The sequence below is a fragment of the Phalacrocorax aristotelis genome, chromosome 3, assembly GCF_949628215.1.
Source record: "Phalacrocorax aristotelis chromosome 3, bGulAri2.1, whole genome shotgun sequence".
In the NCBI taxonomy this organism is placed as follows: Eukaryota; Metazoa; Chordata; class Aves; order Suliformes; family Phalacrocoracidae; genus Phalacrocorax; species Phalacrocorax aristotelis.
In genome coordinates, this window is record NC_134278.1 from 75,194,754 (window position 1) to 75,212,151 (window position 17,398).

The 17,398-nt window shown below is 44.2% G+C and overlaps 1 protein-coding gene across 1 annotated transcript in view; it reads left to right on the forward strand.

Annotated features, from left to right (window-relative positions):
• SLC22A3 (solute carrier family 22 member 3) overlaps positions 1-12,564 on the forward strand; it is a 28,696-nt gene extending 16,132 nt beyond the window's left edge. The window contains exons 4-11 of the mRNA XM_075088042.1: positions 1,016-1,181; positions 2,555-2,672; positions 6,327-6,424; positions 6,525-6,739; positions 9,909-10,017; positions 10,255-10,367; positions 11,465-11,564; positions 12,319-12,564. Of these exons, the coding sequence (XP_074944143.1) occupies positions 1,016-1,181; positions 2,555-2,672; positions 6,327-6,424; positions 6,525-6,739; positions 9,909-10,017; positions 10,255-10,367; positions 11,465-11,564; positions 12,319-12,376 (977 nt within the window). The 3' untranslated portion in view covers positions 12,377-12,564. The remainder of the gene's footprint in view (positions 1-1,015; positions 1,182-2,554; positions 2,673-6,326; positions 6,425-6,524; positions 6,740-9,908; positions 10,018-10,254; positions 10,368-11,464; positions 11,565-12,318) is intronic.
• Positions 12,565-17,398: the final 4,834 nt, after the last annotated feature.

Consider the following 17,398-nt stretch of genomic DNA (forward strand, 5'->3'; position numbering starts at 1 on the left):
TAAAGATATATACAGATCACTGGGAGGATGGTCGTCATTAATACGTGTCTCAAGCTACTGATCTGGGCTTCAGAATCACAACAGGCTGCTCCAAGAACCTCACTTTGTTTTTACATACAACCCAGCTCTTCCTGGGCCGGTGCTGAGCAGCTACATTTAGGCAATAGAGTTACCCCCGAGGCATGCAAATGTTATGAACAGTCAATAACAATAGTAATGGTGTCATATCTCCCTGCATTGCCAGCTGAAGTGAATCTCTGTTACTTGTAAAATTGCGTCTTCTTTAGTAAAATTAAAAAAGTATTTTCTGTGCATTATAAACCAAGGCAAAACCCTCTGTTTTTACTCTGAAGGCCAGTTAGTGGTGACAGTTTTGAAACAAACAAGACACTCCATGCATTGATCATCTCAGCTATGGATCTCGTAGCCTGAAATATGGGTTTACATGAGTTTCAGAAGTCATTAGGCACATTCACAGAATAAAAAAATCCACCAAAGGATTAAAAAAACCCCAAACAATAAAGGCTATGTTTGTTCTAATAAAGAAAACAAGCTGTGGGCCATACCATACCTTAGCCCTCAGAGCAACCAACACGGTATGGTTAAACTCTCTTCCCCACAGATGTCTTGTCCATATTACCTGCTGGGAGCAGCCCCTGCCTGGAGGATCCTGTAGTCTGGAGCATGGGCCAAAACTGTGCCAGGAAGAGTGCTAAAAATTTAACACTAAGCATGATCATGATGCAGTCTCAAACCCTTGTTCTGGCCCTATTTAATTCATTAGCAAACACACAGTCAGAAACCTGTCTAGCTGAAGAACAGTGGGCGAACTGATGAGGAGGCGTTACCCATGCTTGCCCTGGACAGCCTTGGTGACATGCTTGCACTGCTGAAGGCAAGACGTTGGGCTAGACAGACTTGTGACCGGATGCAGTCACCTTATGTTCCACCACTAATATTTTTCCTTCGAGTTAGGTTTGTTTCTTTGTTGTTTATTTTGGCTTTCTTTGCTCAGTGACGGAGATCGTTGGTTCTGACCAGCGGATTGTTGGGATTGTGATTCAGATATTCTTCACCCTGGGAATTATGATTCTCCCTGGAATTGCGTACTTGATTCCCACCTGGCAGGGGATCCAGCTGGCCATTTCACTGCCCAACTTCCTCTTCCTGCTCTACTACTGGTAATGTTGCAGTCATTGCTCTTGTCATTATTGCTATTGTTATTCAAGCGCCTTGAGAACCCCTGCTGTCGTCCCAAGTCTCCAGTGTTCAAGATGTTGTAGGTTAGGAAGAAGATATTTACATATTGTTGGTTTTGGCATTTTTAATTATTTTTAGTGAATCACACACATACATGACTTTGCTTTTTCTGACCAGGGTTTGAATGTTTCTGGGGATGGGGCCTCCATAACCTCTCTGGGCAACATGTTCCAGTGTTTCACCACCCTCATTATAAAAAATTTTTTCCTTATACCTAGCCTAAATCTACCCTCCTTTAGTTTAAAACCATTCCCCCTTGCCCTGTCACAACAGGCCTTGTTAAAGAGATTGCCCCCATCTTTCCTACAGTCCCCCTTCAAGTACTGAAAGACTGCAATAAGGTCTCCCTGCAGCCTTCTCTTCTCCAGGATGAACAACCCCAACTCTCTCAGCCTGTCCTTGTAGGAGAGGTGCTCCAGCCCTTGGATCATTTTTGTGACCCTCCTCAGGACCTGCTCCAACAGTTTGCCTCTCTTGTCAGCCACAGCTGACCCTTCACAGAATCCTGCTCTGCTCCTGCTTAGCTCTGGGGCTGGCTGTTTATCTGGTTAACTTGACCAAAGTCTGCTTTTCCCATCAGCCATGGGACCACACCTCTACGATTAATTATGTACTCAGTTCAAGCCTGAACTTGCTCTACAGGTCCCATGAATTGGGCAGTACAGCTACAAGAAAGCAGGGCACTATACTGTGGTGGACATCAGCCCCAGTGGAGTGCAGCCATCCTCTGGGCTGGATCTGAAGAAACTAATCCACATACCCCCTTCCTGCACATTTTTTCCTTAATCATTGCCTGTTGTGAACTTTTACATTGTGAATCAGCCTAACCCTAGGCTAGCACAAACCAAAACACCAACCAGTAGTATTGCTTTGTGTTCAGTTTATAATATATGTTTACATTTGAGTGTGTGTGTGTGTTTGTATCTTATAAAGGTACAGCTAGAAGCTCCCTGGTCTGCCTGTACTTGGAACTGCCTGTGTTTAGTGTTGACTTTCATTGTTCCTTGCAGTTCTACAGGCACCTTGTTTGCTTGTTGATTGTAAGACTTTTGACATCCATTATGCAAGTACAATAGTTAGATTTCTTATTTTTCATCTTCGCTGAGTAGCCTATTTTCTTCTTTCTTGCCCACAAGGGTCAGATATTTTACAGGAGACTGAAAAAGCAGTCCACAAAAGAGTTTCTATATCCCAAAGAATGAAAAATCAGTTTGTTGTGTATTAACACAGGCAAAAGGCAAAGGACTTTGGTTTACTTATGACGTTAAAAGGCAAGTCCCCTGTGTTCTTACAGGGTGGTTCCTGAATCTCCGCGTTGGCTCCTGACACGGAAGAAGGGAGAGAAGGCATTAAAAATCATGCATGACATTGCAAAACACAATGGGAAATATCTCTCACCACATTACTCAGAGGTATTGTAATCTGTTTGAGCTAGAGTTTTTTTTCCCAAACTTTCTTAATCTTTTGAAGGTTCAGTTGTGTTAAAATGCATTCTCTTTATGTGATGGGCAACCATCTTGCAGTGTCACACCAGAACAAGATTGTCAGTCCCATACTTTGTCAATTGCAAGAGGGTATAAGTGAACTGGCTGGAAAGACACGGGCTGAAAATATGAATCAGGTCCTTTATTTGGAACTCTTCTACTTTAAAAACTTGTGGTAAATATCACAAACTATCCTGAGATCCGATGGCATTTCATGCCATTTCAGCTGACAGAGTGATGGACACAGAAGGATCCACTTCCGTGGCTCCTTTGCTAGAACTTCCTTTTACAGCTCAAAGAGATGATGATGTAGGAAATCAGAATTTGAGTATAAATTTGCTTCCATTCCAATAGCAGAAAAATATGCCCCAAAATTCAAAATAGGGAAGGCTGTTCTTGTTGTTGGCTGGGGCATATACACCAGTGAGATTCCCCCATCCTGGTGAGCATTACCCAGTGCCAAGTATGGCCTGAAGCACACAGCAGGAAGGTTGTGCTGCTGCAGTTCCCCCTCCACGTTCAGCCCTGTGTTCCTACACCCGCTTCCCCTCTCTAAACATCACCATTTTCAAAGAGTCACATCAGAATGGAGATGTGTGTTTTTACCTGCTTTTTGTTTTAAGTTGTATTTCATTTTTTTCTTAAGTGTCCCTGCTCATGATCCTAAGCCACAAACAGCTCTAGCAGATTAACCTCCACACATCCAGATTCGTGCTGGATCTGTTCCTGGGACTGTTTTTAATATACAATGTCTGTCATTCTTGGTGCTGTACCCAGGAGAGAGAGGGCATCTCCAGGAAGCACGGTAGTCACAGATCAAGTGTATTTAACTCATGTCAGACTTTGCTTTCATGTAGCAGCTCCAGAATTTCAGGCAAAGTGGTGCGGGTGTGGAGGGACAGGGAGAAAAGAGAGGCATTATCCATCAATGCATTTTGGCAAAAATTTTCCAATACATTGGTAACAACTTCATTGGCCAAGTCCCTTACACGGCTCTGTATGTAGCAGCCTTGCATTTTTATTAGCATGCAGAAACCACAGATTACTTTTGTATGAACACAGATAAACATTTGCTTCTTTTGCTCTGTGAATTATGACACTGGTACAGTTCAGCTCCATCCAGAACTCACTAAATCAACTGTAAATTATAAAACCTTTTTTTCCCAGTTGCCCATGATTATCCTAGCATGTTTGGTGGTTTTTTTTTTTTTCAAGCTAATTTTTTTATTTTTGGTCTCTGTCCAAAAGCAGAATGGACTGCAACTAGCTGAGTAAGAGACGCTTCTTGAGAGAATTGTGTATCTAAAAACACTCCCTCTTTATGCATATACATATCTCTACAATATATACATATCAAGACATATGTACTTCTAGTATACATTAACTTATATGCATATGTATTATAGACATACATGGATGTACTGTCCTGTGCAGAATTAAGCATGTGCAGAACTATATGTCTGTGCTATGAGGAATCTTTAAAAATTATCACAGAAAACCTGATAAGTAATTTGGTGGGACATAAAAATGCCAGGGAAGCTGGTTATAAAACTGCCTCCAGAGTTTTCTTTGGAAACATGGGCCCTGTCATTGAGTTCCTGACTGCACAGATGTGAATAGCAAAGCTCTCCTTGACTTCAAAGAACAAAAAGAGGATTTTTTTCCCCACAAAGAGTTGACTTTCCACAATGATTTTTTTCTTAATCCATAATAAAAATGTCTCATCATGCTTGGGGTTATTATGACTTTATTAAGACATAAAAATATATAGTAGCAGCTGTGCTTAATTTATCTTTAGTCTTTTGGAAAACTAAACCCATATTTGCACGAGGTCACAACCGATGGCTGGCAACCTGCTCTTATAAACAAAGTAATGGCAGCTTTATATCCATAATATGAGAGATTCCAAGAGCAGTGCAGAAACCCATCAACCTCCACCTGTCCCACAAAGGGCTCTGGCACGCAGTGGAAGTGGCAGCACTTTGAAGAAAACTTCCGGCTCTGGTTACAGAAGAAAAGCAAGGGGGAGTAGAAAGGAAGTTCAAACAAATGTGAGGTTTCCCTGCCCCCTTACAAAGTTTTGTGTTGCTCAGTTATGAAAAAGTCATGCATAAATACATCCAGGCAAATCTCACTGAAAAACATCTGTGCTACCTTATGAGATGAAAAACAAATACAGGGTGAAAGCTTTGGGCATAGCCTTGGCTGAGCTGACAAGACCCTTGGGCAATGCTTTGGTCTTTACCCGTGTTCTCACCACAGATCTGCATGTTCCCATGCGCTTCTTCATCCTTTCACCCACATCTCCCCACTAGCCAGGATAGTTTCCTCGGCCTCTGCACCCATGTGGGCAGCAGGTGCTGCAGTCATAGAGGGGTTTACTCCTCAATTTGCTCTCTTAGGATCCTCTCAGGAGGGGGACAATAACTGAGTGTTAAAGCAGCCAGGCTGACGAAAATCCTCCTAAAAAGGCGCAGTAGGTTTAACCCCATGTTGCCCACAGCTGTTTTGAGAGCTGATGGCACTCCCAGCCATGGCTGCCAGTTCTTGGGGGCTCTCACAGTTTGTCCCTGCCTAAAACCACCTCTGCCTTCTCTTCCTTGTCTTCCTCACCTGCCAGATGAACATATGAACAAAAGGGCTGCCGCCTGGCTTGGACATCATGGTTAAAAACTGCTGACCACAGTTAAAAACAGCCTCCACCAATGTGCCTAATCCCTTTTTGGCCCTGCTAATATTCTGGTTCCACAATGTCTTATAGCAATGAACTCCAACATGTAAACACAGGCTGTGTGAAATCCTGCCCTTTCCTGTTATTGTTAAACCTCCTAACTAATGATATCATTGAGTGCTTCATTGTGACTGTATTGGCAGAAGCTGTAAACAGATTTACTATACTTTGTAAGCAGTATGAAGACCATTATTTCATACTTTGCAGGATTTTTTTCTTCCAGGATAAAAGCCATGTTCACCACAGTGTTTGTGTATTTTAAGACCCTCTGAATTTCACCAGTCACCAACTGAATGTTTTGTAGCATGCAAGCGCCTTCACAGATCTGCTTTTTCTCTCATTCCTCTTTTCTTCCTGCTGCCCGGCTGTGCAAAGAGCTGTGTTCCCAAGCCCATTGCTTGCTGCTCACCCCCTTCTCCCTCCTCTCTGCAGCCCATCACTTTGCCCTTCCTGCAACAGTCTCCTCCTCTCTGTCACCTCTGGCAGAAGGTAGCTCTGCTCCCAGTGACCTTGACATGACAATGACCACTTATTACCTTCCAAGAAATCCTAGGTTAACCTCTCTCAGTGTACAACAAGGAAATAATTTTTTCCACTCTCAAGTCAAGACTGGGGATTTTTTTTTCTGATTTTGCATCATCATCATTAAGGAAAGCCCACAGCCACATCCAGTTATAAGCTATTTCCCATATCTGTGCACCACTCTGGAGTGCTAAAAGCAGCAAGCTGGCTCATCAGCACCTTTGCTCGCTGGACTGGAATATTGCTGAGCACCATGTTTACATAGAAACTCTGCCCCAGCACCTGCCTGACCCCCAACAGCTGACTCCACTGCTTACTTTTCCCCTCAGATTACTCTTAGCAATGAGGAGGTCAGCAACCCCTCCTTTCTCGACCTGGTGAGGACTCCTCAGATGAGGAAGAACACAATTATCCTGATGTACGCCTGGTGAGTTATGGAGAAAAATTCCCTTGTGACTTTTGGGGTCTTTCCAGCTGCTTGTAGTAATTCGTTTGCCTCTCAACATTTTCTTCCCTTTGTTGTTTAGGTTCACAAGTGCCCTGACCTACCAAGGGCTTGTCATGCGCCTAGGAATTGTTGGAGGAAACCTCTACCTAGACTTCTTCATCTCAGGAGCTGTGGAGCTGCCTGCTGCTCTCCTAATTTTAGTGACAATCGATCGCATCGGCCGGCGCCTTCCCTTTGGAATAAGCAACATTGTGGCAGGAATTGCATGCTTCATTACTGCCTTCTTGCCAGAAGGTAATTCCCTTCCCAAGGCCAGGCTCTTTAGGTCAATGATGTCTCTCTGACACCTCTTAAGCAGGGACAGCAGGCCACACAAAACTGTACATAAAAGTAAAAAGTGTCTGGTGATGCAAGCAGCACTGCAGTCATGGAACAACATACCTTACTTGCTTACAGATTCCTCTGGGACATATAATGATCATATCTTTGATGGGTAGTGAGCCACAGCTGGGTGTAGTCTTAGGAAAAATGGGTATAAAGACCCTGTATTGTTTTTGAAGGCAAATGCAAGGGAAAAGTATACAAACATAAAGGTAAAATACGCTCCCTGACTTGGAAGACACTTAATGATGTAAGAAATCAGTGATTTAGCTGAGGCAGCTTGGTGGTTTTCTCATTTGCAAATAAAACAATGCAAACCACAACATGATGTAGGGGCTGTGTCAGACAACATGGAGATTGTTGCCCTGCCCTTACCCTTCCAGGGGTTTGGACAATGTTAAGAGGTTGGAGGAAAGGTATGGCTTTTGATTAAGACATTTTAATCTCGTTTCAAGGACAATGAAATGGTCTGATATTGCACACAGGCTTCCTAGCACTCCTGTCTTTTCTTTAAATTGTTTTGCTCTCTGTGTCTATTTTTTTTTTTATCCCTGGGGAAGAATTTAGAAGTGCTCTGAAGCAAATGTTACCACACCAGCATGCTTCACCTTAGTGTAGCTGGGAACCAGCAGCTGAATGGGGATTAGAGAGGTTTATTCCTCCCCACGGATGTTCCTGTCAAAGTAAGGGACAGTCCTGGCCAGCCTTAAAGGTTTTAGTTCCCAAAGTTATATTGTGGGGCAATTGTCTTCCTAGAGAAGAGCCATGAGAAGCCACTTCAAGAGTATGATGTGCCCATAAAAACAGTCATGTTTGTGGTAAGTGCAAAATGAAATCCTTCAGAGAGGTGTATTAAATCACCTCCATCTCAGTTAAACTTTCTTTAAAGGGATTCCTCCAAAAGTACTTAAAATTAATACTGTATGCTTGAGGAGCTTCATTGGTTTAATAGAAACAGAAACAATGGGAGAGGGAAATGGAGAGGGGAGATCAACAGCCTGTTCCTGGTGCTGGCACTGGTGGCTGTGTGACCGTTCCCTGGAATGTCACATCATCATCACTTGTTTGCATTCATCAGTTTGACCACTGAAGCCTGCGAGGACTAACTCTGCTGTCCTGGCAGATTTTCCCCATATGCCCACTGCTGTATGCCATTCAGAAGAGCCGCCATATGTCAATCAGATGCCAGTCACCCCATGCTTCTGTGGCAGCTCCCCTGATGCAGGGCATGGCGATTCAGGCACAGAGGGCCTGGTCACCATATCATCTGCTGACTTTGCCAGCATTGTTCTCCACCTGTTAAAGAACTACAAAGGACCCCCTGGGACAGCAAGGACTGGGGAACTGTTGATCTCCTGAAGCTAGGGCTGTTGCAGGAGGAGGAAATCGAAGAGTGGCACTGGGGAATTACTCCTGCAGGACACCTGCCTTTAGCACCTTCATATATTTTGGGTCATACTGTATGCTGAACACAGTACAGCAGGTCTGGGGTTAGAGCAGGAGCATCGTGTGGGCCTGGTATGTCTTGAGTGAGGGGAGAAAGGAGTGGCCTGGGGGGCCAGCAGGATGCTGCTGCCAGCCTGCTCTCAGTAGTGGTGAAGTGCTGAGGGGACCTTGCCCAGGTGAGGAGAGGACAGCCTGGAAATTAGATACTTGTAGATGGGACACCTGCTGTTGAGAAAGGTCTGTTTATACAAATGTGAAAATCTGCAGTGGCAGCTTGCAAGCATTCCATCACGCTGGGGTGCTTACACAGTTTGAGGCCCCCAGCAGGGGAAGGAGGCACATGGACGTCACCCTCACCTCGGGGTTCTGATGGACTGAAGGGATGCCAGGGAGACAACATGGATTTGTTTGTTCTTCTTGCTTTTCTTTCAGGTGTTTGCAAAAAGAACATTTCAGGGCAAAAGCAGTGTCGTGCAACATAGGATGAAATTTGGTGGAGGTTTGTTTGCTTGTTTTGGAGGGGAAATAAACTAAAGCGTCTAATTTTTTAGTTCAGTGCAAACTGAAATGTTTTCTTATTCTTCCTGTTGAAGTTTTGAGAGAACACAATCACTGCTGGACCCCTCTCCAACAGCAGAGCTCCCCTTCATGCCAAGTTGAGGCTTGCTGTTTCACTTGCCTCTCTGTTTGGCCAGTTAGATCATACAGGCAACCATCCTCTCCCAAGACCATTGCAGAAGTGCTTATTGAGTTCCTTGTGATGCTCCTCCAGAGGCCACCAGCTCTCCAGAGTGGGCAGTCAGACTGCTGAAGGGTTGCACATGGTGCAGATGTAACCATCGCGCCCACTGCTGATGTATAAGGGCACCCTGCAGATGTATATAGGGCAGTGGCTGGGAGCCAGGGCTTGAGCGGAGCCAGGAGAGCTGGGCAGAGCAGCTGGGGCAGTGTAAGGCCCCTGGGTTGGAACAAAGACAAGCACCAGGGAAGGGAAAGGGGAGGATGGCCAGGAGTGGCATTATTAGGAGTGTGTCTAATGTGCAATGGCTAGACAAATTACGAAATGTAGTTGGCCCGCTCTAGGGAGAATTATTTTACTGTAGCATCTCTGGAGGTATTTAAAAGACATGTAGATGTGGCACTCAGGGACATGGTTTAGTGGTGGACTTGGCAGTGTTAGGTTTGTGATTGGACTTGATGATCTTAAAGGTCTTTTCCAACTGAAATTATTCTATGATTCTATGGACTTTTAGAAGTAGCTTCTTTGTGGTCAAAAGGCTTTGGGAGGTGACTCAGCAGTGTTTCTTACAGCATAACATCCCTATATAAATAAATGCTTCTTTCCAGAGCACAGTTTGGGCATGGTCACGGAAGCTTATAACATTCGTTCTCCAACCCACGCTGCTATGACCCACCAGCATCTTGAATCAAGTGACTGGAAGTGATTTCTGATTCTCCAAAGTAGCCTTGCATGATTCTGGGAAGCAATAAATGCCAGTATAGACTTATATCAGTCTGACTTGCACTGATCCAGTGTTTCTATGATGTAGCTTCTTCTGACAGGGCCTGGGGTTCTCAGAAATGCTCCACTATTGCAGCAAAGCACACTTCACCTGGCTTCTTTTTGAATCTACAGATATTCCATGGCTCAAAACAACAGTTGCCACGCTGGGAAGGCTAGCCATCACGATGGCTTTTGAAATTGTCTATCTCGTGAACACTGAATTGTACCCTACGACGCTGAGGTACGTAGAAAGCTCCCAGGAACCTTTCAACATTTCCCTCTGCTTTTCCCAATTCTCTGTTTCACTGCTGTTTAGTAAAACTTGGTTTTCTCCAGAGTTTCCTAACTGAATAGCCTCTGTTTAATGTCATGACATATACTGATGAGTTAATTTTGGAGCTAAGTCTACATTCTGCTCCTTAAACTGCTGGTTCATCTCTTTGGTAGTGCCTCTCAAATATCTATTTTTCTTTTGCAGAAACTTTGGTGTTTCCCTGTGCTCGAGTTTGTGTGACCTGGGTGGGATCATAGCCCCGTTCCTGCTTTTCCGATTAGCAGCCATTTGGTTGGAGCTACCTCTAATTATTTTCAGTAAGATTTGATTTAAAATATACTTTTGGTTTAAATATCCTCCTAACAGTGCTTTTCTTCTGGGGCAAAAGTGTAGTGTGTGACCTCATCTCCCCATCAGATCAGCCCCTCTCAACCTTCATGCCTAGAGCAAGAGCCAGTGGAGTAATTCTGTAGAAAAAACCCAAGTTATTTCTAACAAGGAAATGGGAGTCTGTGGCTAAACCAGACTTCCAGGAGATACAGGTGACTGGGAAAAAAGCAAAAAAAGATAGGATAGAATAAGAAGGGAAATTGGTACTAATGACAACTTTAGCTGAAGACAAAAATGGAAAGACAAAAGGCATTTTAAAAGATTACCATTATTCCAAGAATAGACATATATAGAAGTACGGTCTTCACAGTATCTAATTATGAAATTCTGCTGCTGCTGAAAGGCAGAATTCCCTCTGGCTTGAGTAAAGAGCTGCCAAATCAGTGAGGATCACAGAGGACTGTGCGACAGTCAGGAAACATTTTACTTTTTGCTTCAGCCCTTCTATTTTTAACTCATTACATTATTTAGATTATATCTATGCAGGAAATTATTCCAAAATAGCCATTCCTGATGAAGTATTTCAGGTTGGCTCTGCATCTGAATGCTCTTTCCCAAGGATGAAGTTTTATTCTGAATCACATAATCTACTTTGGCTGTGGATACACAAAGAGAGTATTTCAGGAAAATATCAATGGCCTCAAGAAACACAGATGTATCTACAGGATAAAGCCCCTTGAAAAAAGGCAGATTTGTCTTATGTGAGAAATACCATTCTGGTTCCAGTGCAGTTTGTATGCACTTGCCATGTGCACGTATATCAGTTTTTTTACTTCTAAGATCTCCCTTTGGGGGCAGTTCAGGCTGCAAATGAACCCCTAGCCCTCAAGCTATTTTGCAATATGTTACATTAATGTAGCATAGAAGTGTTTGATAAGAGTAGAGTAATCAGAAATAGCTGTTGCACTTTAAAAATTTCACTTCATCCTTAATCTGAATAGGTTTTCCTCATTGGATAAACCCTGAAAATAAGAAAAGTAATGATTTTCTTATTGCTTTTTTATTTCTTCAACGTCCATTGTAGGTATTCTTGCTGGTGTCTGTGGCTTCCTAGTATTGCTTTTACCAGAGACAAAAGGTATCTCCTTACCAGAGACAGTGGAGGATGTGGAGCAGCTTTCAAGGTATGATACATATTTTCTTACTTTTACTTGGGTGAGGTTTCCTGAGGGCGTTCTTCTCCAACCTTACCAGATGTCATAAATTACTGATGTTTTCCAAGCGTCAAAGTAATTCCCTCATCCTGTTGACGTTATGAGCAGGTGGTATTTTCCTCAAGAGAAACGTGAACTTTTCAGTACCACTAGGACCAGTTGTTAAAAAAAAGAATGGGGATAGAATCTGTATTTTTCTCATAGAGACACAAAGTTGTCTTGTTCACCTCTGGAAGCAGAAATTAATAGTGTGCAAGAGAGATAATGCAAAGTATAGCCTGCAACTCTCTGCTCAATAAAACCAGCTATTACCTCAATCAAAGCATCCTGTGAAGAAGGGCCCTTGATCACGGAAGCATTTCCACAATTTATGAAGTCAATGAAAAGTCACTTCCAAGATGAATTTATAGCTGAAGGGTTGTAGGCACAGCTTTCCCACTCCTGGCACACAGCAAGCCAGACTTCACTGCACTGCAGGCGTGTGGGGAACATTTACACCTTGGCTAAATTTCTTGAGGAGCTAGTGTTGTACATTAATATTTCAAGCAGTGGCTTTGGATATTACATCAACAACTTTTGCCTGCTTCAATGTTAAAACTAAAGAAAGAGGAAACTTCCTGTGCAGAAAGCAAATGTTTCAGTATTGCAGGTTGGGCTACAACTTGGACTACATCTTTTCCTGTTTCTTTCACCCTTATACCCCTCTCCCCTTCTGTTTCTTCAGTCATTTTTGTAAATGTGGCAAGAAACGGAAATGCCAGGACACCAACTCCTATATTTGACCTTTGAAGGACAGCACTGAGAAAAGACCTTGTTCCCATACTGGGAATTTGTTCTCCACCTGCCACCACTTCAAAATTTGCTGCAGAGTATGGATTAAACTCCATGTTATTCTTCCAAGCATAAGGACGTCTAGAACAAGCAGTGTATTATTATACAAATATGGAATAAATTCTTTTTTTTCTGAGTATGCTGTTTGCAGGAAGGGAGCACTCTGTGGTTCTTGGTAGAGAACAAAACAGCTTTAAAAAGTTGAACTATCCAGCTCAGTGAGCTCTTATTTATCTCTTTATATATTTGAGCCATTTGTTTATTTCTATTGTTAGCATATACTTTTGGGTGGTGAGCGCTTGAAACGGTACTGCTTGTTTAAGATGTGGATGACTTTGAGGAGAAGAGGATGAGTATTTCTATCTGTTCTCCTTTCCCCCTTGAGAATCTGGACAAATAGAAGATCTGATGGCTCAGGAAGGAAGGTGCTGATCAGGGTGGCCCTTTCTTTGGTTGGGAGGGATGGGAGTCAGAGGTGTGCATCAGGAGACCCCTGCCCTGGTCTGATCCTCTCCCATATCGAGCCTCTGCCACAGAAGTCCTGTTTCTCTCCCTGCTCAAGGGATTTCTGAAATGTGGCAGCAGTCCTCCTTCTCTCCTTCCCAGGGCCTTATGTAGGTGTCACATCCTACACAGGGCATTAGCTCTGCAGGTCAGATTATCCTGCTGTCCATCGGTGTCTCCCCCAAGACCCAGCTGGGGTTCATGTGCCACCCCATTGTCCTGTCCGCTGGCCAGGGACTCCTGTATCTCCAAGGGAAGGGCTTCTGCCTGCCCTCCCCTGTTGGGTACTTTTCCAACTCTCTTTTTCAAGAGCGTGCTGAATTTTGCCTTCTAAAACATGCTCTCTGCCCATTCCTACAAACCAAATTCCCTCATCCTGACCAAGGTGGCCTGCAGTTTCTGTCTTCTGTCCATTATTGTAATCTTTCTGTCTTTGGGATAGATTACTTGGGTTGTTGACAGAGATGTCAAGCTTTCTTAGGAAAATAAGCAGGAGTGAGACAACAGCTTTGGTTATGGAAGGAGGTGTTAACTGATCCTGGCTGCTTCAAGCTGACCTGTAGAAGAAGTGTTTGAATCTGTGGCTCTGCAAGCAGATAGCAGGGACAGCCTGCCTTCCCTTTCAGCTGTATGACCTTCTTCATCAAGCACTGGGTCCTGGTCACTGACAGGCAAGCAATGCACTCCTTACAGTGAAGGACTTGAGAAAATGTGGTATTCAAATAGTGTCCTGTGGCCAACAGAGAATTAAATAAGAAAAAGAAAGCCACTGAGCTCTTGTAAAGGGCTTTATAAGCTCACATATTTAGCATAAGCAAATATAGGACTTAGTTTTGAAGGTTCGTACCGCAAACAAATACTGCTAATGTTACAGTCAGTGCAGCTGAATCGCTACTGCTCTAGTCTAACCATCTTAAGAGCACACATAGGCAGGTGCCTGCACAGGGGGATTTCCTAAGGTGAGGAGTATACTGTACATTTCAACAGTTCCCAACTCTCCCTGCCTTTTCCCAGCAACTGCCCATACCACCAACACTGCTGGAGGAAAACAGGGTGTTTACTAGTAATCTCGGTCTAATATTTGCACACTTTGAGCAGTTAGCAATAAACGGCTGTCTTTGAAGGCTTTTTCTAACTTCCTCTGAGGCATAGTTAAAGGTCAATGGGATGCTTAGCAAAAGTCGGTAGTGATTGAAAGATATGAAACTAAATGGGCATTTCATAGTGTATCTGGCTAATTGATGCTATCTAGAAGATGACCCAAAACTGGAACTACTGCTGCAGGGAGAAAACTCCTGCACCAACACGGTCTTCTGCAGGGAGCTATAAACTCCCTGGGGCTGGCTGGCAAAGACCAGCCCTGAACTGGAAGCTGTGGGCTTGCACTGGCCGGGTGCAGTGTCTCAGTGCAGGGTGGGAGTGCAGACGCCTACCCACAGAGTTCAGCCCTCCCTTCCTTGCACCCAGCCAGACCGTACAGCAGGCACAGCCCTCAGGCAATAAGTGAGGCAATAAGATGTGACGCTGTATGAGCTAAGCCTCTTCCTTTTAACATTTCTTGTTTGTGAATTTCAAAATTTTTAAATTGGTTTCTTAAAGAGTACAGCAGTCTGAGAAGGACTGTGGAGATCATTTAAAGCTACAGCTTGCCAAAGAGGAGTCAATATTATTTGCCAGCTGCTGCTGTTCGTGGACAGCTGAAATGCGTTGAGAAGTGTGAGGCACAAAAACTTCTTTCTGGCCTTGTAGACTGTTCTTTGTTTTGCATAGCATCATATGTTGCTCAGAAGAGAATATAAGTGAAGTATTTCAGCATGTAAAATGGCTAGGAGCAGTGTCAGAAGTTTGGATGTATTTGTTTTCTAAAAATTCATATGTAAAAGACACCAGGAAAAAGCCTGTGTGTGTGTTCTGACTTGTAATATGATAGTACTTAACAACTTCAAGGAGAGTTTGTATTGGTAATGGCTTCCATGCTCTTACCCCTAACAGGGGGACTTAGTAAGAGGGAGAACCTTCCCATCCCTGTGAGACTTTGGGTTGCCACCTGAAGGTTGTGAAGTAGGTAGTTCCTGTTGTACGACCAGCAGTTTGGTGATAGTGGGGCTACAATGTTGTGGGTGAAAACGGACAGATGAGGTGGTGGAAGCAGAGGGAGAACTTCAGCGAGGGAGGGCCCAGAGGGAAACCAGCCAGGGTCATGCAGACCACTGGACAGGCTGCTTGTTTAGAAAGAGTTATTATAAATTGTATGTGTCTCAGACCACTTAATACATTGAGCCTTACAGGAAAGTCCTTCAAACTTCTCAGGCAGCAAAGCAGTGTTCTCCTAAACTGCACGGGCAGACACTAAAATGGCTGTTGTGACCCACCTCAGTGAAAGGCACCTCTTCAGGAGGGGCCAAACACTGCCAGCTTTACTTGCCTTGCATGTGTTATACTTCAAAGGCTTAGTGTGATGTGCATAGCAGACAAAGGATCTCTTTACCACTGCCAGAAACACATGTTCAACATGACCTCAGAAACCCAGGAGCTGTGTTCTTCTTGCCTGCAAAGAGATTTCTCAGACCAACCAACAAGTGAATGTGCTATTTGGTCAAAATATGCTGCTGCCACCAAATTTGCCTCGTTACATCATATAGTCTGAGCAAGTGGTTAGCAATAAGTGGCAAATTTTATTGCCATTGACACTATTGCAGAAGGAAAAGATCACAAATTACACACTTTAAGAGGTTATGAGGTGGGACTTCCGTAGCCACTCAGGCATGTCCAGGCATTTCAAGTTGGTTTGGCAAGGACAGGAGAGTGGGTTTGTCTGCATACAGTCCAGGTATTAACCATGCCTGCAAGAGTTCACATTTGAAGAGGTTTACAAGTCAAAGACCAAGCTGCAACACAAAATTTCTGTTGTTGGGGTAGTACTGTGCATATTTCTTGCCTGACTTAATGATCCAAATGAATGCATATATATAAAATATGCAGGAGGGTATTCGTGCCCAGTGAAACCACCCCAACCACAGAGATGGGTGGGGAATGTGTTGTCAGAGCTCTTCCTGTTCAGGAAGGCAATGTCCTTAGATCATTGCTTCTTCCAGAATCAGACTCCAGGTGTAGAAGCTGCAAAAGTCACCCTGCCACCTAACTCTGTCTTACAGCTCTTATCTCTCTTTACAGCTGTTGTTGTTTAACAGCAGCTAACAACAAAGCACCCCACAGTTATTTGTTTAGTCACACCCCCCCCCTCCCCCCCCCCCCTCCCCCCCCCCCGTGGATGGGAGAGAGAATCAGAAGGGTAGAAGTGAGAAAACTTCTCACACTTCTCACTTCTCACAGTGGGTTGAGATAAAGACAGTTTAATAGGGAAAGCAAAATCCATGCACACAAGCAAAGCAAAACAAGGAATTCATTCACTCCTTCCCATCAGCAGGCAGGTGTTCAGCCATCTCCAGGAAAGCAGAGCTCCACCACGCATAACGGTTACTTGGGAAGACACATGCCATCTCTCCGAACATTCCCCCTTCCTTCTTCTTCCCCCAGTTTTATATTTTGAGCATGGCATCATATGGTATGGAATATCCCTTTGGTCAGCCGGGGGTCAGCTGTCCCAGCTGTGCCCCCTCCCAAATCTTTGTGCACCCCCAGCCACTCGCTGGTGGGGTGGGGTGAGAAGCAGAAAAGGCCCTGACTCTGTGTAAGCACTGCTCAGCAATGACGGAAACATCCCTCTACTATCAACACTGATTTCAGCCCAAATCCAACACATAGCCCCATACTAGATACTATGAAGAAAATTAACTCTATCCCAGCCAAAACCAGCACATTCTCCACCTTTCATTCCATAGGATTTATGTCATGCTCAAGTTCCACGCTATCCAATACGTCCTTATTAGCCACCACCACCCTTCCCATCCTATGATATAATACACAGGTATCACTCCCTTAGCCTGTGGACCACCCCTGTGAAATGTCTGTAAGATGGCCTCAAAATGTCCACTGAGTTCATTCAGCCCATGGCTTTGGGCTCCATCTGTTACAGTGCTCACTCAGGACAGGAGAGGTGGTGTGTTGCGTGGAGCTACCGGGCACCAAAGCCAGCTGAGGTCGGGTCACTGCTGCACTTGCACTACTTCTTGTAAGGCTTCTCCTCCATTGGTTCAGGTGGTCCCTGCTATAGTAATTCCTATCACGTGCAACTGAAATCATGAGTTACAACAATTCAAAGGTATTTCCCATACAGTCTCCACTGCTGGTCCCTTTAGACCAGACCATCAGGTTTAACATTGCAATGAACTGCAGTCCCTTAGAGGCGTACCTGCTCCAAGTTGAGCCTTATCCATGACCACAGTCTCTCCAGGGGAATAACTGCTGTGGCACAGCTTTATCCACAGCCAGAGTTGCTTTGAGGTTCACCTGGTCCAGGTGGCCTTCTCCAGGGGCCACAGTGCCTTCAGAGATGTACCTGCTCCAGC